General features: G+C 48.1%; 1 protein-coding gene across 4 annotated transcripts in view; it reads left to right on the top strand.

Moving 5' to 3' along the window:
• The window catches only part of LOC140408460 (NEDD4 family-interacting protein 1-like), a 180,595-nt gene extending 157,902 nt beyond the window's left edge, over positions 1–22,693 (top strand). For 3 of the 4 annotated variants that reach the window (XM_072495687.1, XM_072495685.1, XM_072495688.1), the window contains exons 6-7: positions 10,536–10,660; positions 20,041–22,693. In XM_072495687.1, coding sequence (XP_072351788.1) covers positions 10,536–10,641 — 106 coding nt within the window. In that variant the 3' untranslated portion in view covers positions 10,642–10,660; positions 20,041–22,693. Of the gene's footprint in view, positions 1–10,535; positions 10,661–16,904; positions 17,061–20,040 lie in introns of all 4 variants that reach the window. The other variant, XM_072495686.1, reaches the window with a different exon arrangement.
• The last annotated feature ends 2,148 nt before the right edge of the window (positions 22,694–24,841 follow it).

The raw sequence follows: 24,841 nt of genomic DNA on the forward strand, positions 1-24,841 counted from the left end.
AAAGAACATCTGACTATCCACTCTGTCTATGCCACTCATAATCCTGTAGACCTCTATCAGGTCGCCTCTCAACCTCCGTGGTTCCAGTGAGAACAGACCAAGTTTATCTCACCTCGCCTCATAGCTAATACCCTCCATACCAGGCAACATCCCAGTAAACTGCTTCTGTACTCTCTCCAAAGCCTCTACATCCTTCTGGTCGTGTGGCAAACCAGGGGCCAGGGTTGGTGGTCAGCAAGATGGTCGCTGCAAAGGCGGTCGGTGCCTGGGCACCGCCCCAGACCTGTGGGGGGGGGGGGGGGGGGGGGTGCTCCTTGGGCTCCCTGGGCTCCCTGGCTGCTCGGCGCGGGAGGGGCTCCCTGGCTGCTCGGCTGTATTTCACTGGAGATGGAATAACCTACATCACGGAGGACGAGACAAACAAACTCCCTAAGACTGACCAAGGTTTCCGTTACCATGCCTTTCAGTGACTGTTTTTGCTCTATCTCTGTCCCATCTTGGAAGCAGCCCATTGTGTGGCTTTGCTAATGCATATTCAGTATTATGGTCGGAACTGTGGTACAAACACAACTGTGTGGTTCCATTACAGTTGTTGGGATAGTGTTTGATCAACTCCATTAAACCTTAGCTCCCAGGCTTGTTGGTTTAAGTGCAATTGGAGAAATAGCAAGCTTTTGCACTTGCATAATACAAGACTGTAATTTGTACAAACCAGGTTTGTCTGCAAATCTGCCCATTTGAACAAACCCCCTTTGTGTGTCAAACTGTTGCATTTATTAATAGAACTGCTTGCAGGTACAAGGTACTGATTTACATGTTTTACCGGTAAACACTTCCCTGCCACGTTTCTGGCATCCAGTTCTTTCTGCAAGTTACTCCAAGTAACTGAGCACTTTCTTTTCTTTAGCCTCAGTCAGATCTGCTTTTCATAGTGCGGTCTGTCAGTTTTTGCCCTGCCTTGGGCATTTGTATACATTGGATTCAAATGAGCTTTCTGGATAGAGAACTTGGCTGCGATAACTAGTTTGCAATTATGAAATGGAGTAACTGCTGCTCTCTGGGTTTAGTTTTGTTCCAGCTATAACATGTACAGGGCTGTAATAGTAAAGGAAAAGGCTCCACCCAGGATAGAAACCTGAAAGGCCACAAATGACTTTTATCACTGGCTTTTAGTGTATTATCTTCTGACATGCAGTGCAACATCCCCAGCTCGTGAGCAAACAAAGAAGGTCAAAATGTGTAGAAAAGACAGGTTTATTTTTGTAAACGCGTTTATGACAAACAAATGGCGCCAGCTATTCATTACACTTCCACTCTCCCACAGTAGACTTTCTATGGACTTTTGCACGAGGAATTACAGCAAATACAAATCCAATTGGCGTAATACCTTCTGCAGGGGATTTGGGACCTGTGCGAACAAGGGGGAAAAGGACACGTATCTGTTTAATCAATCAGACTAAAGAATTCATAATGAGTCTTGCAATCTGAAGCAGGAGTGTACGTTAGAAAAGTACTTTCAGTACCTAACTCGTACAGAAAGTGAAATTGCGAGGGGAAGAAAGATTGGATGAAGTGAGAGATATAATTGAAACATAAAGAAGAAGCAAAACCAAATGATTTAATCCTTCAAAAACATCTCTGACAATAATTAAAATCTGAAGGAATGATCTCCATACTTCAAAACATAAATTTTCAGTCCCGGAGAAAGTTATTTTTTGTAATTACCACTTCCCACACCACTAAAAGTTGACTTAAACATGATCGCGCAATTGCTAACTTTTACTGGCATGTTTAGTGGTTCTCTAGTTGCTAGGTGCAGTAACTTTACATCCTTCATCATTTTTCAATGCTGAGTCCCTCAGTGTGACAGCAAGGTCTTCTGGAAGAGTCGTGAACTTGGACAACAACTTCCTGATTTCCATGTTTAACCCTGCATGTTGGCTCACTGGAAGCTGCGTGTGTAGATACTCTAATAACAATGAGCTTAGAAAGCCAAATAGTTATTTTTACTAAAAAATCTGGCCCCAAGCTATTTATTTCCCATATCAAGTAGGGGAAAATAGTGCATTTTACAAAGTGGGCTAACAATTTCTGATATTAAGTTTAAGATAGATGTCTCTTTCATTCTCCTAAGGAAGAGTTCAATATTTCTGAACCTGAATTAAGGTTTACACAATTAGCTTCCCAAATCTCATTGTTCATTGTTCCAATGCACCTTTCATCCCATCGTAGTACTGAAACAGCTCATGCAAAAACCACAAATTACATCCTAGTTGACTTGTATAAAGGTAAATTATCCTCCTTGTCCACCTTAACCTGTCTGCAGCTTTTGACACAGTTGACCACAGACATCTTCCCCAATCCTCTCCACCAGTACTCAGCAGGGTGGACATCGCCAGCCTGTTTTCATTTGTATCCATCCTGCCGTGTCCAGTGAATCACTGGCAATGGCTTCGCTTCTCACTCCCCCGCCATTACCTCTAGTGGCCCCAAGGATCAATCCTTCGTTGCCTCCTTTTTCCATCTACATGTTATTCCCTTGCAGGTATCATCCGAAAGCATGACATCAGTTTCCACATATACGCTACCGATATATATTTCTTGAGACCCCAAGGGCGGCACAGCGCCAGAGTCCCATGTTTGATTCCCGGCTTGTGTCACCGTCTGTGCGAAGTCTGCACGTTCTCCCCGTGTCTGCGTGGGTTTCCTCCAGTTGCTCAGGTTTCCTCCCACAAGTCCTGAAAGACGTGTTTGTTAGGTGAATTGGACATTCTGAATTCTCCCTCAGTGTACCCGAACAGGCACCGGAATGTGGCGAATAGGGGATTTTCACAGTAACATCATTGCAGTGTTAATGTAAGCCTACTTGTGACACTAATAAGGATTATTATTATAAAATTGTCTGACTGCTCACCTAAAATCCAGCATTGGCTGGGTGGAAATTTCCTCTGATTAGAATCATAGAATCATGAGAATTTACAGTGCAGAAGGTGTCCATTCAGCCCATCGAGTCTGCACCGGTCCTTGGAAAGAGCACCCGACTAAAGCCCACACCTCCACCCTATCCCTGTGACCCAGTAACCCCACCTAAGCTTTTTGGACACTCAGGGCAATTTATCATAGCCAATCCACCTAACCTGCACGTCTTTGGACTGTGGGAGGAAACCAGAGCATCCGGAGGAAACCCACGCAGACATGGGGAGAACGTGCAGACTCCGCAAAACAGTGACCCAGCCGGGAATCGAACATAGAACCTTGGAGGTGTGAAGCAACTGTGCTAACCACTGTGCTACTGTGCTGCTCTATTAAGCCCTTAAGTAAAGGCAAAACAGAAGCCGTGATGTTCTTCGACTCCCATCACAATCTTTGTTCCCTCGCATCCCACTTCATGGCAACTGTGTGAGGCTGACCCAGTCTGTTTGCAACCAAGGTGTCAAACCTTGGTGACCCTGAGATGAGCTCTCCTTGTACATCCACAATGCCTTAATTGGGCAAGGCTCCTAGAAGCTGCCTCTTCGTTGGCCACCTCTGAGACATCGCGTCCATCATTCTGCCAAGTCCACTTTCGGGTTCCCAATCCGGAGCTGAGGTTGATTTTAGGATCACTTCCTAATTGGGAAAATCCAGCCCATTAATAGCCATGCAATCAGCAAAACACAGTAGTTAGAACATAGAACATAGAACATAGAACAATACAGCGCAGTACAGGCCCTTCGGCCCACGATGTTGCACCGAAACAAAAGCCATCTAACCTACACTATGCCATTATCATCCATATGTTTATCCAATAAACTTTTAAATGCCCTCAATGTTGGCGAGTTCACTACTGTAGCAGGTAGGGCATTCCACGGCCTCACTACTCTTTGCGTAAAGAACCTACCTCTGACCTCTGTCCTATATCTATTACCACTCAGTTTAAAGCTATGTCCCCTCGTGCCAGCCATATCCATCCGCGGGAGAAGGCTCTCACTGTCCACCCTATCCAACCCCCTGAACATTTTGTATGCCTCTATTAAGTCTCATCTTAACCTTCTTCTCTCCAACGAAAACAACCTCAAGTCCATCAGCCTTTCCTCATAAGATTTTCCCTCCATACCAGGCAACATCCTGGTAAATCTCCTCTGCACCCGCTCCAAAGCCTCCACGTCCTTCCTATAATGCGGTGACCAGAACTGTACGCAATACTCCAAATGCGGCCGTACCAGAGTTCTGTACAGCTGCAACATGACCTCCCGACTCCGGAACTCAATCCCTCTACCAATAAAGGCCAACACTCCATAGGCCTTCTTCACAACCCTATCAACCTGGGTGGCAACTTTCAGGGATCTATGTACATGGACACCTAGATCCCTCTGCTCATCCACACTGTCAAGAACTTTACCATTAGCCAAATATTCCGCATTCCTGTTATTCCTTCCAAAGTGAATCACCTCACACTTCTCTACATTAAACTCCATTTTCCACCTCTCAGCCCAGCTCTGCAGCTTATCTATATCCCTCTGTAACCTGCTACATCCTTCCACACTATCGACAACACCACCGACTTTAGTATCGTCTGCAAATTTACTCACCCACCCTTCTGCGCCTTCCTCTAGGTCATTGATAAAAATGACAAACAGCAACGGCCCCAGAACAGATCCTTGTTGTACTCCACTTGTGACTGTACTCCATTCTGAACATTTCCCATCAACCACCACCCTCTGTCTTCTTTCAGCTAGCCAATTTCTGATCCACATCTCTAAATCACCCTCAATCCCCAGCCTCCGTATTTTTTGCAATAGCCTACCGTGGGGAACCTTATCAAACGCTTTGCTGAAATCCATATACACCACATCAACTGCTGTACCCTCGTCTACCTGTTCAGTCACCTTCTCAAAGAACTCAATAAGGTTTGTGAGGCATGACCTACCCTTCACAAAGCCATGCTGACTATCCCTGATCTGTCAGGTTCTCCAAGATTATCATTCGCTGTTGCATGCTAAATAACATTACCCATCTTTTGACCTGTACCCTCATTCTTCACCATCATACGAACATACAAAATGGGAGCAGAGCTAGGCCATTATCTCCTCGAGCCTGCTCTGCCATTCAATAAGATTACAGCTGATCTGTCAGTGTTTCTAATTCCACATTCATATTTACCCCGATAACCTGTGATTCCCTTGCCTAACAATAATCTATCTACCTCCACCGTGAAAATATTCAGTGATCCCGCTTCCACCGCCTTCTGAGGCAGAGAATTCCAAAGTTACACAACCCTCTGAGAGAAAATCATAGAATCATAGAATTTACAGTGCAGAAGGAGGCCATTCGGCCCATTGAGTCGGCAACGGCTCTTGGAAAGAGCAGCCGATTTAAGCCCATGCCTCCACCCTATCCCCGTAACCCAGTAACCCCACCTAACCTAAAAGAGTTATCTTTATCTCTGACCTAAAAGGGGCGATGTTTAATTTTAAGACAATGGGCGGAATTTAATGGAAAATTTTCAAAGTTCATTTGTGATGGGTTTTTCAGGGAGCTTCCGGCCAGCTCGGCCAGCATGTTCCCTATCGCTAACTAACGACACTTAGTCAGTTTTTTGGGCACTGGGGAGTTTCTCATCTGTTAAGCCTGCACTTAGGGCTCGATTTATCTAAATGGGAACAAAGTTCCATAGTGAGTGCTTTTAGCTGTTTTATAGCCTTGTGTTTCCCGGCGCTCACAGCACTGAGAAACACAAGGCTATAAAACACAACTCGTGTTTGATAAAGGGGCCTTAATGGGGACCGCAAGGCCGAGGGCACGCATAGCCCTGTTTTATGCACTGAGGATCTCTGCTCACCGGAATGCCTCAGCGTAGCGAGAGATCGGGCACCATTTAAAAATAGCATCCTGATCTCCGAGGCTGCCGATTCGACCCCGAACCCCCCCGCAGGCCCCAACGCACTATGGGAGGCTCCCCGGCCTCCTCCAACAACCACGGCATCCCCAGCCCAATCGCCCAGTTAAAAATGCCAGCTTGGTATTGCCAATCTGGCACTGCCCCTACTGGCAGGCAGTGCCACCATTGTCACCTATGCAGTGCCAGGCTGTCACCTAGGTGGTACTGCCAGGGTGTCAGGCTGGCAGTGCCATAGTGCCTAGATGGCACCAGCAGTTCCAGGGTGTAAACCAACCCAATGGGCATCCACCTGGGGCCCTCTGATTCCCTGAGAGACCCACATGAGTGCCGTTCCATCTGGTCCCTGTTTATGGAGACCAGTACTGAACAGGACTCACAAAAGGTCTCCAACACGAGGGAGGTCGATCCCACGCCTCAGGTAACTCAGGAATCTGCACAGTAAAGTGAGATTAGCTGTCTTGCTCTAATATGCAGATTTGCTAAAAAGTGATCCCCGCCCACCCAATGGGCAGGATTCACATCGCAACATTTTGCCAGATCGCGTTAGTTCTCACATGGCGTTGCGAGTCGGGTGTTTCCCGAGAGTGGAGTCTCCTGGCTTTTATCGGTCACATTTGTCACGGTGAGCTACTTTTCGAGCACAGTGTGGCCATTAAATTGCGCCCTTAGAATTTCTTTCAGCACTGGAGAGCTGAACTGAGAGATTGGGATGCCATTTTGAAAGGGTGCCTCAAACTCTAAGTGAGCGTGTGACACTCCCAACCCATGGGCAATGTCACCTCCCTACACACATGGGCACTCCCCCCCCCCCCCCCCAAGTGAGGACACCTTGGTATGGGGTCGCTGGAGGTCCCCCCTCTCCAAGTTACCCATGCCCCCTTACAGGCCCCCCTCCAGGACCCCCATCTGTCACTCCCCCCAACCTCCCAGAGGCCCCTACTTAGCTGCCATGTACCCCACACCCTTCAATTCCCCCTCCACCCTCCTTTCATGGGCATGGCCACCTCAGGCCCTGACCCTTGTTGGCAGTGCCACCCTGGCACCCGGACACCTTTGAATTGCCACCCTGGCAGCAAGCAGTGCTCCTGCCAGCTTGGTAGTGCCACTTGGGCATCCTTGTCCGATGGTCCGGGTGCCATTTCAGCTGGTCCACATTTGTCTGGACCAGTACTGAACGGCGCCCGTCTGCAGCCTCGCTGGGGAGGCTGTTGGAACTTGGGAGGCCAGTATATATCGGGTGAACTAGCCTAAGTAGGTTTAAACCCTACTTAGGAGCGTGCTGTTTGGTGATGCCCATTTTGGGCATGCTTCAGATTCCGATGCCTCATGGGACTTGGGTAGTTCCTGTGAGGCATGGAGACTGATGGGAAGCCCGCGGAAGGCCTCTCCCGCCAACGTTGTGCTCTCTCTCAAGCACAACATGGCCACAAAATCGTGCCCGTGGTCTCACCAATGCCCTGAATAACTGAAACATAACATCCTCACTTTAATGTTTCCTTTTCTTACTGTTCTGTACAAAGCTGAAATAAAATGCGAACAGTTTATTTCCCTGAAGTGATCTGTGGAAAAGGGCGACTGTTTTGTACGCAATACTTTTCCTTGGTGATTGTGAATATGTTTTGGGAGTCTTTCTTCTAAGTGTTCTCCTGTTGAAGGTATAAGCAAATGAGGTGGTTGCTGGGTGTTCATGAGGGTTATGGGGTTTAGATTGGACCTGTACATCCTTGTCGAATGCTGCGGCAGTCACCTGCTCCTCCCTATTGTCTGCATATTTAAAAAGATGGGCTATGTGGCCTGTCGTGGCATGAGCCTGAAAGATAACATCTATGCTTATTCCAGGCATGAACCTTTCCTGGGCATTCCCTCCTCCTGTCCAGGGGTCTGCCTGACATTATTAGCTGCTACGTGCTAATGAGGTTTGTGAATGGTGTCTCTGTCCCACTGCACGAGCGCAGTTGCAGGGAGCTTTTTATATATTACTGCTCAAGGTCCCCATGCCAACAGTGTAAATATTCATGAGAGTTACACCCACTTACATCGTGGCATTGGTATGTGTTGTATGATGGGCTGCAATACCAATAAATTGTTGCGTAAAATAATACAGAGGTAGCTAGTAGGTATGTGCTGAGTTTTCAGCCTTTCCTTCACATTCTCAGAAGCCTGCATAAGATATTCATGCATTGACAGCAATCGGTGGATTAGGATTTGATCTATTGTCATGTGTCCTAAACTACAATGAAAAGTATTGTTCGGTGTACAGTCCAGACAGATCGTTCCATACATGAAAAAACGTAGGACATACATGAAAACACAACATAAATACATAGGCACAGGCATCGGGTGAGCATAAGGAGTGTAGTACTGCTCAGTAGAGAAGATGTGTGAAGAGATCAGTGTGCGTATTGAGAATTGAACATGTGCCCCTGACGCTGTGAGGCAGAAGTGCTAACCACTGTGCCGCCATGTCGCCCATTGTCACCGTGCTGTCCGTATCTGTACTCAGCACCTCTAGATATTAGACACAGCATTAATCCTTTGCACAAAGCCCTCTCACACAGTTTGCATTTCATTCCTGTTGAGAGGGTACCTGGGTCACTCAATAGAACAACCTTTATCTCACTTCCTGTAGCAGCAGTTCCACAGCTGCCTCCGTGAAATCTGAAGGGGCTCTTACCTGTCAATGCGCCATTGAGACTGCCAGAGATAAACCTCTCATAAATGGATGCAGTAGCAAGGTCAAGTGAACTACTGACTGAAGACCAAACCCAGTCTGGGAGGTCACTGTAAATATGTATTTGGATCTGCCCAATGCATTGTTTGTGTTGATGCAAAACTTCTTCTCATTTAAACATTACTGAAATCACCAAGGCCAGCCAAGACTCCTGTGAATGCACTGGCTGATAACATTAATCCTCACATGGGATTTGTGAGAGGGTGGAAAACATCTTCTGGACAATGCTGAAAACCACTTCACATAAAGACACAAATGAGTAAATATTCATTTTCACCACATGGATGTTAATTTGGTGGAAGTGAATTGTCCACCCATTGCAAAACTTGGCAGATTTTTATTTCATTGATTTCATGCATGCACACTTCCTTCATCTACTTAGTAAGAAGTCTGAGAACACCAGGTTAAAGTCCAACAGGTTTGTTTCAAATCACTGGCTTACGGAGCACTGCTCCTTCCTCAGGTGAATGAAGTGGTAAGTTCCAGAAACATAGATATAGAAAAAGTCAAAGATGCAAAACTTTGAATGCTAGCATTTACAGGTAATTAAGTCTTTACAGATCCAGAGAGAGGGAATAATCCCAGGTTAAAGAGGTGTGAATTGTGTCAAGCCAGGACAGTTGGTAGGATTTCGCAAGCCAGATGGTGGGGGATGAATGTAATGCGACATGAATCCCAGGTCCCAGTTGAGGCCGCACTCATGTGTGCGGAACTTGGCTATAAGTTTCTGCTCGCCGATTCTGCGTTGTCGCGCGTCCTGAAGGCCGCCTTGGAGAACGCTTACCCGGAGATCAGGGGCTGAATGCCCTTGACTGCTGAAGTGTTCCCCGACTGGAAGGGAACATTCCTGCTTGGCGATTGTCGCGCGATGTCCGTTCATCCGTTGTTGCAGCGTCTGCATGGTCTCGCCATTGTACCACGTTTCGGGACATCCTTTCCTGCAGCGTATGAGGCAATGTTGGCCGAGTTGCACGAGTATGTACCACGTACCTGGTGGGTGTGTTCTCACGTGTAATGGTGGTACCCATGTCGGTGATCTGGCACGTCTTGCAGAGATTGCCATGGCAGGGTTGTGTGGTGTCGTGGTCGCTATTCTGAAGGCTGGGTGACCATAACAATCTCTGCAAAACGTGCCAGATCATCGACATGGATACCACCATTACACGTGAGAACACCACCCACCAGGTACGCTGTATAGACTCGTGCGACTCGGCCAACGTTGTCTACCTCATACGCTGCAGGAAAGGATGTCCCGAAACGTGGTACATTGGCGAGACCATGCAGACGCTGCGACAACGGATGAACGGACATCGCGTGACAATCGCCAAGCAGGAATGTTCCCTTCTAGTCGGGGAACATTTCAGCAGTCAAGGGCATTCAGCCTCTGATCTTCGGGTAAGCGTTCTCCAAGGCAGCCTTCAGGACGCACGACAACGCAGAATCGCTGAGCAGAAACTAATAGCCAAGTTCGGCACACATGAGTACAGCCTCAACCGGGACCTTGGATTCATGTCGCATTACATTCACCCCCCCACCATCTGGCCTGGTTTTACAAATTCCTACCAACTGTCCTGGCTTGAGACAATTCACACCTCTTTAACCTGGGATTACCCCCCCTCTCTGGATCTGTAAAGGCTTAATTACCTGCAAATGCTCACATTCAAAGTATCGTCTTGCATCTTTGACTTTGTCTATATCTATGTTTCTGGAGCCTACCTCTTCATTCACCTGAGGAAGGAGCAGTACTCCGAAAGCTAGTGATTTGAAAGAAACCTGTTGGGCTTTAACCTGGTGTTGTAAGACTTCTTACTGTGCTCACCCCAGCACAACGCCGGCATCTCCACATCATGGCTTAATCTACTTAGTTAAGAAAATGTGATTTAGCCTTACCTTCAGATTTACTCTTTTCTCATCTATATCCAGGTTCTTTGAGCATTGGACCCAGAATTCACCCTTTACACGTTCTCCAAACAGTTTGCATTGTATTCCTGTGGAAAGGGATTGGTTTCACCAGTTATCACCTGTGTGATGAAAATTTACCCCGAGAAGTAAGTAGCCCTTTTTTTATTGTTGGTTGTATTGGTATTATTGTCTATACAGCAATAATAATATTTTCTATTGTTCTATTTGGACCACAGAATACTCTGTGGTAAAGCATTGTGACTTGTCACTGGGTGGTTGAAGGGATGAAACAGGAGGTTAGGCAACTCAGCAAGTGTTTTTCATGAATTATTCAGTCTTCTCGATTGTGGAATCTATAAATATTCAGCAATTTATTCCTCATTTATTTAGTCCGAGACACAATGCTAATCCCGAGCAAGGTGTTAAGTAAAGACTCACCCAGGGACATGATCACAATTATCACCCTCCTGCTCCATTTTGAAATTCAAGCATGGAAGTCGGTTATGCCACCCCCCCTCCCCCCAGTCCCCAATCCCTACCAAGATGCCATTACGGTTGTCTCCATGTGCCATACATCTCCTAGTTCACTTCACAGTTTCCAATATCAGGACATCCTATTCTCCTTCATTTCTGAAGTGCTGAGTTAGTCAACAGTCAACTTTGGCATTTCTTCAGTTATTCAACTGTCAATTGACTTTATCACTCAGTCGTTCGCTGGTCCTCACTGAATAACACAACGCTTGTCTTAGGTATCACTGAGTCATAAACCACTTCATTTGTGTTTCAGATGTGCATCACTTGTGTATGGTACAAGTGAGTCAGATTTTTTATTGTGATTAATTAACAATGATTCCACATTGTTTAAATTTACTTGTACCAAGTTAAAAGAAAATTAGTAACATATACAACCGCATTCTTCACATGTGAACATGTGTGGTGTCTATCAGTGAACTATTGACACAGCTCAGCCAAATTCTCTTCTTGTCTGACATCCAGTTAATGCACAATTTCCTTTGTTACTTTAACCATAAATTCTCAAACTGTAATATGCACCTCCTTGTAATATGTGGCCCTCATCTTGGAGGAATGCCTCAAAGGATAAGAATTCAAGGTTTAGTAATATCGGAAAATATGGAGGTAGAATGCCAGGCAAGGACAGAATTGGGAAAAGCATTGACTAACATATTACAAGCAATAAAAGTAGGCCAGAAATGCTTTCATTGCATTACATTCTTGACATTATTGTCTTCTAGAAACAATAGTTTGTTCATTTTTGACAGTGATACAGGGTGAGGTAGCCAATTGGATACAAATTTGGCTTGACAACAGAAGACAAAGGGTGGTTGTCGAGGGTTGTTTTTCAAACTGGAGGCCTATGACCAGCGGTGTGCCTCAGGGACCAGTGCTGTGTCCACTGTTGTTTGTTATTTATATTAATGATTTGGATGAGAATTTAGGAGGCATGGTTAGTAAGTTTGCAGATGACATCAAGATTGGTGGCACAGTGGACAGTGAAGAAGTTTAATTGGGATTGCAACGGGATCTTGATTAATTGGGCCAGTGGGCCGATGAATGGCAGATGGAGTTTAATTTAGATAAATGTGAGGTGATGCATTTTGGTAGATCGAATCGGGGCAGGGCCTACTCAGTTAATGGTAGGGTGTTGAGGAGCGTTATAGAACAAAGAGATCGAGGAGTACAGATTCATAGCTCCTTGAAAGTGGAGTCACAGGTGGACAGGGTGGTGAAGAAGGCATTCGGCATGCTTGGTTTCATTGGTCAGGACATTGAAGACAGGAGTTGGATCGTCTTGTTGAAGTTGTACAAGACATTAGTAAGGCCACACTTGGAATATTGGGTACAGTATGGTCACCCTATTATAGAAAGAAAGGATATTATTAAACTAGAAAGAGTGCAGAAAAGATTTACTAGGATGCTACTGGGACTTGATGGTTTGAGTTATAAGGAGAGGCTGGATAGGCTGGGACTTTTATTCCCTGGAGCGTCAGTTGAACTTGCCTGGAGGCTCCAAACCAAAAATAAAAGTTTAGTACCCCAAGTGCAGTTAGAAGTAATTTCCGTGGGAAAGTATAAAGGGGTTCTTTGCATCCACTTCCAGTGAAAATGAGGAGTTGCTCTGGTTGACATGCAGTGGGATATTTCAGGATGGGCTCGGAACCAAGGGAGAGGCTGCACAGGTTTTTAATCAAGGCCCGCGGGAAGTCCTTGTATAGGAGATCCAGAGGAGGAGGGATGTCCTGCACGGCATGGGCAGGGAGGAAGGGAGGGGGAGGGTGGGTGGGGAGGGGAGGGGAGAGTTTCCATCACCTTCCTGCCCTTCCCATCCCTCACTTCTTTGCCTGACCCCATGCCCACCACATCCTTGCTGCAGATCAAAGATTTTACCTGGCAAAACACCCATAACCATGTACTCTCTTTCTCCTGGTGACTCCCGAGAAGTGTCCAGTAAGATAAAGTTAAAAAAGAAAGGTTTGCATTTATATTACACTCCTCATGGCTGGTGAATGTCCCATAGTGCTTTCTAGCTAATAAAACACTTTTCAAAGTATAGCTAACATTGTAATGTAGGAAATGCTGGTGCCAATTTGCACTCAGCAAGTTTCCACTAAGAGCAATTACCAGATAATCTGAATTGTGATACTGACTGAGAGATCAGTACTGGTCTGGACACCTGCTCTTCTTTGAAATAAGGACAGGAGATTTCTTACTTCCACTTGAGGTGGAAGGCATGGCTTCAGTTGAATATCGCATATGAAAGACAGCGGGCAGGATTCTCCGTTTCTTAGACTAAGGGCTGGATTCTCGGATTTTGAGGCTATGTCTGGAGGAAGTGTCTCGTTTTACGATGAAAAAGTCGGCGGTGCCCCCACACCGATGCTCCGCCAGGTGGGGGGCTAGCAGCCTCACCACGTAAAACCTCCGGCATTCCCAACAGAAACGGCCTTAGAATTGCTGTGTCCGTGGCCGCAAATGCGCTCGGTGACGACCTGCAGCGGTCGCACCATACAACATGGCGCCCGCCGCGCATGGACCCGGCCTGCCAGATAGTGGTCCCCTGTAACCCCCCCTCACCAACTCCGGACCACCCCCCAATAGTCCCCCCCCCCACCCCGCCGAAGTCCCCCTGGCCAGCGGAAGGGGTCCCTCCCCAACTGTGATGGCGCTGGACACAGTTCGCAGTCACCAGGCAAGGTTGACGAAAACTCAGAGCACACGTGTCCCACCCCTTCGGGAAGTCGGCCCATCGTGGGCGGAATAACGGGAGAGGGCCTTCAGGTGACGTCCTGAGGCCATCTCAATAGCGTGCGGCATACTCACCGTTGGCGCCGTTTTGGAGGGGGCAGAGCATCCAAAAACAGGAGCTGCCCCCGATTTCGGCGTCAAAAGGGATTCTCCGCCCGATTGCCGCATATGACTTTGGCGTCGGCAAGTGGAGAACCCCGCCCTAAGTGTTGACGCCGGAACAGGATTCATAGATTTCCATGACAGCAAAACTGGCGCCGCATCACGACCGATTCAGCGACTGTGGCGGGGCGAGCACCAGCGCCACGTGGAACACAATCGATTCCAATGAGAAATGGTGCAGGATTCGCCGGGTCCGTGACTGACACTCGAGAGGCTGACAAGCTGCAGCCGCATATACACATTGCACTCCCCACATACATCATCCCAGCCAACAAGATGGCACTGGTCGCACTGGGGTGCGCCAATCCCGCTGATGGGTCGGCTCAGGCCAGAGGGCACCTGAAATGAAATGAAATGAAAATCGCTTATTGTCACGAGTAGGCTTCAATGAAGTTACTGTGAAAAGCCCCTAGTCGCCACATTCCGGCACCTGTTCGGGGAGGCTGGTGGTGGCCTCGGGGGTGGCCTGGGGACACCCATACGACCAGTGGACCTACGCTCACAATGGGTAGTCAGCAGCGTGCCTAGCTGCATGGCTGCCTTGCCGGCTGTGGCAATGGTGTTCGGTGCTCGTTCACCCCGACCCCACAGCCCACCTCCTGGCCACCCCCGCTACTCCTCCCAGCCCTGGCAGAAGCCCACCAGCCAGCGGCACAACTGTCAGCAAACTATTGCGATGTTGGACGCATTCCGTGCCACCCCCCCATCGCTCTCTCCCTCAGCAGCCACGATGCCTGTTGCACGCCGTGGGGAACTCGGTCCACCAAAGGCGGAGAATCGCGGAGGCTCTGGAGAATACCAGGTCGGGCCAGCTAATGGTATGCAAACGGTGTTTACTGTACTTGCATTCTGGAATGCATTGACGCCGCTGTTAAGGCGACGGAGAATTGCGATTTGGTGTGGGAAATCAACGCCTGCCGCGATTTCGCTTCGGAACTGATTCCCCAACAAATCATGGCAGGGATTCTCTGAAAATGGGGCTATTTCCCCACGCCCGCCGGAAAACAGGCGGGAATCAAAAAGTCTGGAGTGATTCTCCGATTTCAAGAGTGATAGCAGGGCCCTGGCGTGCGGCGCGCAGCTCCTGCTGCCGATACGGGGCCCCGCACTTCCGGTCGCGGGTCCACGCATGCGCGCGGCAGCCGGTTTTCACGCCGGCCCCCGCCCAACATGGCGAGCCACACAGCGGGCCGGTGCGGAAGAAGATAGGCCCCCCTGGATCGTGCGCGCCCGACTATCAGTAGCCCCGATCGTGGGCCTGGCCATCGTGGAGGCCCCCCACGGAGTCTGACTCCTGCCCCCCATCAGGACGACCACCACGGCCGTGAGTACGAGCTCCCGCCGGGTGAAACCATACGGGAACCTGGGCGGCGGAACTCAGCGGGAACTCGGCCGGTCGACCGCAGAGAATTGCCCCGGTGGCCTCTTTCAACGGCCCCCGACCGGCGCCATGTTGACCGCGCGAGCCTCAGACTCCAGCGACCAGAGAAACGGCGCCGGGGTCTGAGGCCCCATTCTCCGCCCCCGGGCCGAGCACGATTTCTGCGCGGGGGCTCGGAGAATCCCGGCCCACCTTTCGCAATTCCAGCATCGGCCGATGGAGAATCCCAGCCAGCACCCTGAAAAGTGCTGAACTGCCGAATCAGCCTACGTTGCTATGCTTGGGTCTTGAGACAGGACTTGAACCAAAAACCTTGGGCGGGATTCTCCCTTTGGGGACTAAGGCCCCACGCCCGTCGGAAAACGGGCGAGAATCACTCTGGACTTTATCCTCTAAAGTCCGGGGTGATTCCCTGTTCCCCAGGGGGCTAGCAGGCCTCCATCGTGCGTCCCACAGCTCTGGCTGCTCGCAGGGCCCTGCTGGACAGACCACGCGACCGCACATTCGCACGGCGGCTGCAAGCGGGTCCACGCATGCGCGTGGCGGCCTCCCTCGGCTCAGGCGCCGCCGACATGGCGGAGCCACACAGCGGGCCCGCGCGGAGGAAGATAGGTCGCTCCCGGATCGCGATGGCCCGCCAATCAGTGGCCCTTGATCGCGGGCCTCGTCGAGGCCTCCCCCCCCCCCCCCCCCTGCCGGTGTCCGATCCCCATGCCCCCGCACAATAACACCCACATCAGCCATGACTCCAAGTTCCCGCCGGGTGGAACCACATCAGAAACACGACGGCGGGCACTCGGCCCATCGAGCACTGAAAATCGCTGGGGGGGGGGGGGGGGGGGGGGCCTTTTTCAACGGCACCCGACCGGTGCTGCGTCGATCACGCGCGCGTGAATCGCGTGCCGGCGTGGGGGCCTATTTTTGGTAATTCTCCGCCCCCGCGCCGAGCGTGATTTCGGCGCAGAGGATCGGAGAATCCTGCCCTAGATGACTCAGGGGCAAGAGTGATGCCAACTAAGCCACAACACCATCACAACACTTAGGGCATTATTCTCTGTAAACATTTCAAAATGTGGTAGCGAGCGGGAATTGCCGCGAGCTTCCCGGGCGAGGCCGGCAACACAATTCAACGTCAATTAGGCCACTTCACAAAGCCTCTTGGGCTTCTCATCGCAAATGAAGGCCTGCCAGCTGATTCGCCAGGATCGCCATAGCCAGCCCCTGGCTAACAAGGTTGAGCAGCACTTAAGCAGCATTTGCTCAGCAAACCCCAGCCAGATCGCAATAATGGCACCCAGGAGTCCGGCCCCAAGATCCACAGATGCTGACCTGGGGAGGACTGGCCTTCAATGTCGAAAAAAAGTCAACGGCCTACACCAGGCAGCACAAGTGAGAAGGTATCAACGCCCCCTCCCCCACCCATGGGAGCATCCATCCCCCCCATCTCCCCCCCCAACTCCCCATGCTACCCTCAGCCCTTCCTCCAACCCCTCCCTCAATAAACCCCACCCTCATTCACAGCCCCTCTTCCACCACTGTGAACCACATGTGTGACTAATGATGCCTTCTCTGTGTCTCCTCAGGAAAAGCTCTCCCATATTCGTCAGGAAAGGGCCCAGACTGGCAGAGGGGTGCCAGATATTATGATCCTCACCACTTTCGAGGACGGGCCCTGGACGTGACCGATGTGGCTGGAGACAAATCGATCAGCCACGTGGAGGCTGGCGGATGCCGCAGAGGTGAGGAACCCACCGGGCTCTACCCAGAGGACCTGTCAAATGTGGGTTATTATTGCCTTACTGACTGACCCATCCCTCCCACTGACCCCATGACCATTCTCCCACAGGTCCTCCAGCCGACGGCGCAGGCCACCCCGGGCGGTCCCCTCTGCTGACTCCAAGGAGAACACCTCGGAGGTGAGTTCCGAGGATGCAACCATATTCGAGGCACAGCTGTTACCCTCACCCTCCACCAGCGCAGATACACACACCTCAGTGGGACATGTTAGTGGACAGGCTTTGGGGACACAATCTGGTGAGCAGCACATGGCCGATGATGCACATGAGGTGGAGGCAGGATCTCCCAGACGACACAGCAGTCGGAGGTCTGCTGGATCCCAGGACCCAGCTGGGTCCCAGCCTGATGCTGAGCTTGTGGTACGGAGGTACCCGGAGCTGATGGAGACGATAGGGACCAACCTGGATGTTCCGAGGGAGATATCAGCATAGCCAATTGGAGGAGGCCCAAAGGCTACGAGCGCAGGCAATGGTGCCGGCAATGAGTGGCACCGAGGCCAACACTGCTAGGGGAGCAACCGCTGTGGAAAGCCTGGTGCACGATGTCGGCACCATGAGTGAAGGTGTCCAGGACATCGCACAGTCGGTGACGGCCATGGCTGAGGGTCTCAGCAGAATGTCCGACTCGCTGGGGGATGTGACCCAGTACCAGGCCGACCATGATGAGGTTCAAGGGGCATGACCCACTGTCAGATGGGAATGGCCGAGCCACTGCGGAGCTTGTCCCTGTCGCAGGTGGGCATGGCTCAAGTGCTGCAGAGCATGGCCCAGTCAATGAGGAGCATTGCCGAGGACATCAACACGATGGTACAGACCATCGGGAACCGCCAGGGCTGGCAGAGCCAGATGATGCAGTCATCCGTGGCTTGAACCAGCACCCAAGGTGAATGACAGGGCCCTATGGGCACCGATTGGGAGGAGGGGGCGCTGGGTGCCAAACCAGACCCGTCCCATGGACTGGAGTTGGTGGTCAACAGCTCCCCCATGTTCCTATCCTTTGTTAAGGCTGCATCTCACAGTCAGTATGTCCCGCTGACAAGTGAGCTGGGGCCCTCCGGCCTCAGAGCCCCCAGAGGACGCCCGCCAGGGGCATCGGAGGCCAGAAGACGAGGTAAGCAGCTGGCAGCCTCCCCCTCTGATGTGCATAATGGGGAAACACCAAGACGTAGTGGTAGAGCTAGGAGGGAAAAGTACGTTGAGGATCACTGAGGGCACCTGGGGAGAGAGTGGGGAGGGTGAGGTGTGGTTAGGATGGGGGTTGGGTGCGGGGGAGCGGAACCATTGGGAGTGGGGTTTGTACAACACATTAAACACCTTTTCGCAAAACTTTATGATGCCTCTATCACTTCCTTCCGCACTGCAGGCTGACCCCCGGACCCTTTGCCCATCTCTCCAGGCATGCCCCACCTTCCTGGCCGTGGACGTGTCCCCGGAGCTCTGTCCCATCTTCTGGGTGTTCGGATGTTGCGTGTGTGGTGTTGCCAGTGTTCAGTCACAGTGTCCTGGCATCAAGTTGTGATTGGGATGCTAGGCAATGACTCCCACATCCTACATGGCCCACCCATGGGAATCCAATTGGGATGTGTGAAGTGCTCACTTAACCACAATTGCCAATTCTCTATTAGCAATAGTCTTCAGCCGCATGGCCAGAAGTCTCGGCAGTCGGTGGGGGTAATGGATGGGCGTTAGGGCAGACAGGCAGGGACAGGAATGGGTACACATGATCCAGGGGTTGGCATGGTGGTGCGGTGGAGCGGTAGCCCCCCAGCTGCCCACCTGAGTGCACCCCCCTATCTGCCATCGCGGCCCACCCCTGCAGTGGGTCCTCCACCCCCAGCCGAGGGTCCCCCACCCCCCTACCAATCACTGGGGTGGCAAGCTAAGCACCCCTGGACTCTTTGCCTGTAAACAAAGATGGCTACTCACCTCCTCAGCTCCCCACAGAGCCATTTCGCATGTTCACATTTTTCAAAAGGTGTACTAATGACCACTTGCGTGACCACTTAATATTGTTCACATTCCTCATCTCTACCTCTGCCTCATCTCTGAATCTTCTACTGAAACCCTCATCAACTGCTTTTGCAACCTCTCGGCTCAACTATTGCACACATACGGGACTGGCCTCTCATCTTCCAGCCTCCAGTAATTTGAGGTCACAAAAGACTGCTTCCAGAATCTGATGTCGCACCAAGTCTCATTCACCTAGCGCCCCAATTGTCACTGACTTGCATTGGCGCCTGGTCCACCAACACCTTAAACTAAAAGTTCTCTTGCTTGTGTTTGAACCACTCCATGTCATTGCTCGGCCCATATCTGTAACCTTCTCTAGCTCTACGATTAGCTGAGATCTATGCATTCCTACATCTCTGGTGCCTTGTGTGAACTTCTCGCTCTTTACCTCATTACTGGCAGCCACATCTTGAGCAATCTAAGCTCCACGTTCTGGATTTCCCTTCCAAAGCAAAGGTTGACTATTTCTCTTGCATTCTATGGGTCAGATTTGCATATCAAAAGGCAGAATGTCAACTAGTGCAATTTGATTCCCCATTTTAAAAAAAATTGAAACATAAAACTCATAATTACTGTCAATGAATTCCTTGTACATTTCTGACACAGAATAATTTAAATGACAGAAGATGCGTGATCTTATTGTAGCCTTACAACAGATGTCACTGAAGAAAATCGAACTGTCATCCTCATCGTCAATCCCATTTACCAGTACTCCATATTGTGGTGTTCGAGTGTGTGCATTGTTACACTAAGGGTTAAAGAGAAAGCGGTTTTTTGGGGGGGTCTCAGCGATGGCATTGGGATCTTCTTCGTCCTGTAGCGATCATTCTCTTTGAAACTCAAGAGATTGCTCAGAAGCATATAGGCATTAGAGTGGTGCAGCAAATTGATTCTGTTTTTCTTTTTATTGCAGACATTTGCCGGCCTACCTCCTCCCATGATACCCTGCTTCACTCTCTGGTGACTTTGTCGAACAACGGCAACTAGGATCACACATCTTATCGGATGAATTAAAAAGTAATCAAAATGCTGTTCTTTGGGTGGTTTGGCTTTTCACACCACATGAAAAAAGATCTGTTGGGTACAGTATGCATTCTAGTTGTGCTGCTTTCAAATAACGTTACTGAAAACATGTAATTAAGCAGTTCATTTCTAGTTTGGGAAAGTTGACATCATATTCATTTCTTCATAAACCGTGGGAGGTGTAATCTAATGATGCGTTGAATGTCCTTTCATCAAAAGAGGGCAGTGTTGCTTTTGTTTTGAGATGAAAGGCAATGGGGATTTGCAAACTACTAGTTGAGAATAGACCGGACCCCTGCAAAATGTCATTTATATTATCCAGATGTTTTCAGCTGCATGATAAAAGATAGAGTAAATAAAAAGAAATGAATTGCAACCTGCCTTTAGAATTTTCTGAGTAAAGATATCATTTGACAGTGATATTTAAAATGATTAATGAAATGGTGGCATCTACCACATTTTTACATTTGTGGGAGATCAGTCGTACACTATCACTATCACTATCACCGATTTGATCATCTGTAACTGTGTTTTGTCCTGGATGCTCAGTGGGTTTATATAGTGAGTAGCTGGGCCATCTGAACCAGAATGTCCCGGGGTGATTCCAAAAGCATACTGGCATAGCTGAACTCAGCTGGGAATGCAAAAAAAAGGTTCTACAACTGACCTCAACATTCCTTGTTTAGGTAGGGGGAAATTGGTCATTGACACACTCCTGCTCAATATCTGGCATCCCCTACTGGCAATGCACATTTGACCAAGGTTAGGTCAACGGCAGCCGTGATGCTCGACATAGTCTAATAGCTTTCCAGCTAATTTCTGTTGAGCCTTACACATGAATCAAAACTCGGGAACAGTTCTGGTGCCGAATGAGAGGACTCGTAGAACCATATATCTCAGCAAGGATCTAATGACTTCCAGAGACGAGGATGAATGTTTGGAAACAAAAAAAATTGTTGCTTCCAAGAACAATCTTTACCCTCAAACAGAAAATCTGCAATACTTAACACTACTGCTATCCAGTTGACAACTATATTAGCTTCTGATCAGTAATCCGCTGGTGAAATGATTCGGAACCCATTACTATCAAGTTGAATTTGAATGACTTGACCGAGTGCAATAAGATGAAGCGACTTGGATTAAACAGAAAGGAACATTTGTATTTTGAAGTTACACTGCATGTTAACAGATATAAATGCCTAATATGTACATCTTAATATGTGCATTAATTCTGAAGTTGATCTCCCTGTAATTTTTGCCCATTTAAAGTAGAGTTACTGCTTCTGCTAAAACAACAGAGACTTGAATTTCATATGAGTACAATAAGTGTTTGTAGCTATTATCCCATGGCACCATTTCAAAGCCTTCGGCTTTGTGAGGGCGAATTACAGTTTTCTCTCCCATGTTATCCAGCCAACTGAAGCGTGTGTGAGTATCAGAGCACACACTATAATCACATGTTCACCAGATGACAGATTCATGATTTATAATGTGGATTAAGAAACCACGTGCATTTCTTAATGTAAAACACATCTTTATTACTCAGACTTAAAGGCACAGTACCCTTACTTTTGGATATACGTAGCTGAAATTCTCTTTCTAAAATGCCTTTAATACTAACGTTCTGCATCACTGTGTAATTTTAATGATTACTTGGGGAATAACAAAATCAAAGTAGTATTGCAAACATGTCTGTGTACAGGGAGGTTTACCCTGCCTTACAGGTATTTTATTCCATCCTGTATCGATGTGTGGTGCCAAGGGAAAGCATCCCTGTCCGCATTATTCAAATTGTTGTGATTGACAGTTATAATGGAAAAATAGGACCTAAAATGTCATGGGGTCCTCTGCTGCTTGGTGGAAGATCATTGAAAACCCCAGAGAAAAAGTAATTTTCTTTGTTGACAAAGTGGGGGAGATCTTCCGGTACCACTGACAACGCACCCCCCGCCATGGGTTTCCCAGCAGCGTGTGGTGGATGGATTCAGTGGAAAATCCCATTGACCACGGCCGGACTAGATGATCCCGCCGCTTACCAATGGCGGGTTGCCAAGAAACACGTCATGGGGAGGCTGGAGAATCCCGGCCAATATCTCTGGTTGTTCCGCTGATCTTTGGCTGAAATGGTCCGTGGAATTCCAAAGCTGACAGTAATCAATGTTGCAGTGATCTCTTTCTATCCCTACCTAATGGTGATGTGAAAAGAAACTAACTGAGCTATATGGCCTGCACCTCTCCCCACGTGGCTCTGATGTTAGTCAAAATGTGCTCCAGATTCAACAAAGTATGTACTTTATGTAGCTAATGATTTAATGAAAAGCTGTATATATGTAATTTGATTTGGGGTTTCTATGGTCGATTGCTGGAGCTCTATATATTTGTACTTGCATTTTCATTGTCATTATATTTAATAAAGCTCAATAAAATCTTAATTTTCAGAAAGACTAACATGAGCTTTACATAAATCCACCTTTCTATGTGTCACACAATTCGAGTTTTACAATGACTGTTCTGGATAAAAAATAATAAATGTTCAGATATTTCTTTTCTGCGAGCAGACTAATTTTGTTATTAAATAAGTGGGGTAATCTGATGATTTTGTAGTTGGAGAGACTCAGAGAATGGAGCTTCTAATTGGAATGTTTCCTTTACTCAAAATTTGAAAGAGTTTTCTCCTTTCAATTTTCCCTCACCATGCTGGGAATAGTCTCTCCGGTATCTCACCAAATTGGTCGAGTGTATAAAACTAGAAACGTTGACCTTTTTCATTTAAAGTCGGTCTCTGTCTGCTTGTAACGAGAGCCCTTGCTGACCTGAAAGTTGATGAAAGTGAGATAGCACCAGGTGGGAACAAAGTGACAGGTAAGTGTACTCGGCCGAATGTTAACCACTGCACACATCCGTTGAATGAGGGGGATTAAAATCAAGATCTGAATGTCAGCAGGCTATTTACCCATCGGTTGCATTAGTCTTGGCGCAGTGGTAGAACTCTTCCTACTGAGCGAGAAAGTCACGTGGTGCAAGTGCCATTCCTGAGTTTCACCAACACAATCCAGGCTGTCAGTGCTGATCTATCAGAGGTGCAAAGTTTCAGATGAGATGTGTCATGAGAATGTCACTTTAAGAAATGTTTGTCTGCTCAAGTTACTGCAGTGATGTCAGAGTGTGGGTGGAGCTATTCCCTTCATAATTTTATAAGGATCTTATAGAAACATATAAAATTATGAAGGGAATAGATAGGATAGATGCGGGCAGGTTGTTTCCACTGGCGAGTGAAAGCAGAACTAGGGGGCATAGCATCAAAATAAGGGGAAGTAGATTTAGGACTGAGTTTAGGAAGAACTTCTTCACCCAAAGGGTTGTGAATCTATGGAATTCCTTGCCCAGTGAAGCAGTAGAGGCTCCTTCATTAAATGTTTTTAAGATAAAGATAGATAATTTTTTGAAGAATAAAGGGATTAAGGGTTATGATGTTCGGGCCGGAAAGTGGAGCTGAGTCCACAAAAGATCAGCCATGATTTCATTGAATGGTGGAGCAGGCTCGAGGGGCCAGATGGCCTACTCCTGCTTCTAGTTCTTATGTTCTCCATTTTACTTTCACTTTGAGAAAAGCTTGGGTGTGTCTGTGTTTTCTGGTTTTGTTTTAGTGTTGGAGCTGCAGCCAGAAAATAATGTGTAATGTTGTTGTCTCTGCCATGTAAAGACTATCTCTTGATCATTTGGTCAATTCAGTGTTATAACTGTTCTCAGTAATGAATTTAAACCTGATGTGCTTCTGTTAAAAGTTTTTTTAAATGTCTTATGGATGTTAAAAGGAAAGTAAGGATTACTTAGTGTTGTATTCTTTGGGGGTTGTATGTGAATTCATGGTTGCTATGATGTTCACTGTATGTTTTAAAAAGGTTAACTTGAGTTCATTTTAACAAACATTGTTTTGCTTAAAAAAATACTTTTAGATTTCTGCTGTACCACACCTGTAGAGTGAGCCGTGTGCTCCCCATACCACAATCTAGTAAAAGTTGTGGGTCAGGTGAACTCCATGATACAGTTTGGGGTTCTCTAAACCCTGGCCCATAACAAATTGGGGGCTCGTCCGGGATAAAAGTCTATCAAAAAGATTGGCTTAGTGAACGTAAAGACAGTGAGGGGTGAGCATATTGTGGTTGATTTTCAGGTGCGGTATTTCAGTTTAGGTAGGGAGTATGGTGTGGACAATGGCTCCTTCAGAGGCTCTGAAGTTTTTGTGGGTGGAGGCGGTCACACACAGTACCTTACGGACAGAGACTAAAAGCAGACTGTTAGATTTGGCAAAAATATTGCAGTTAACATTACCTGACAAAATGTGAAAAGGTGAGGTAATTGTGCTGGTGGCTGAGCACTTAAAGTTGCCTGAGATACAGTCTGACTCATTGGAAATGGCAAAGATCCAGTTGCAGATTAAGCAACTTGAACATGAAAAAGAATTAAAGCAGCTTGAATACGAAAGAGATAGAGAGGAAAAAGAAAGAGAGAGAGATGAAAAAGAAAGAGAGAGAGCGTTTGAACTTCGAAAATGGCCATGAAACATGACAATCAGTTAAAATTGGTGAATTTAAAGGGAAATGTACAGTTTGAGGATAGTGAGCAAGAGCGTCAAAGTCAAAGGCTTGGTGGGGATCTATTTAAATATGCCCAAGCATTGCCAAGGTTTG

The sequence above is a fragment of the Scyliorhinus torazame genome, chromosome 3 (assembly GCF_047496885.1).
Source record: "Scyliorhinus torazame isolate Kashiwa2021f chromosome 3, sScyTor2.1, whole genome shotgun sequence".
NCBI lineage: Eukaryota > Metazoa > Chordata > Chondrichthyes > Carcharhiniformes > Scyliorhinidae > Scyliorhinus > Scyliorhinus torazame.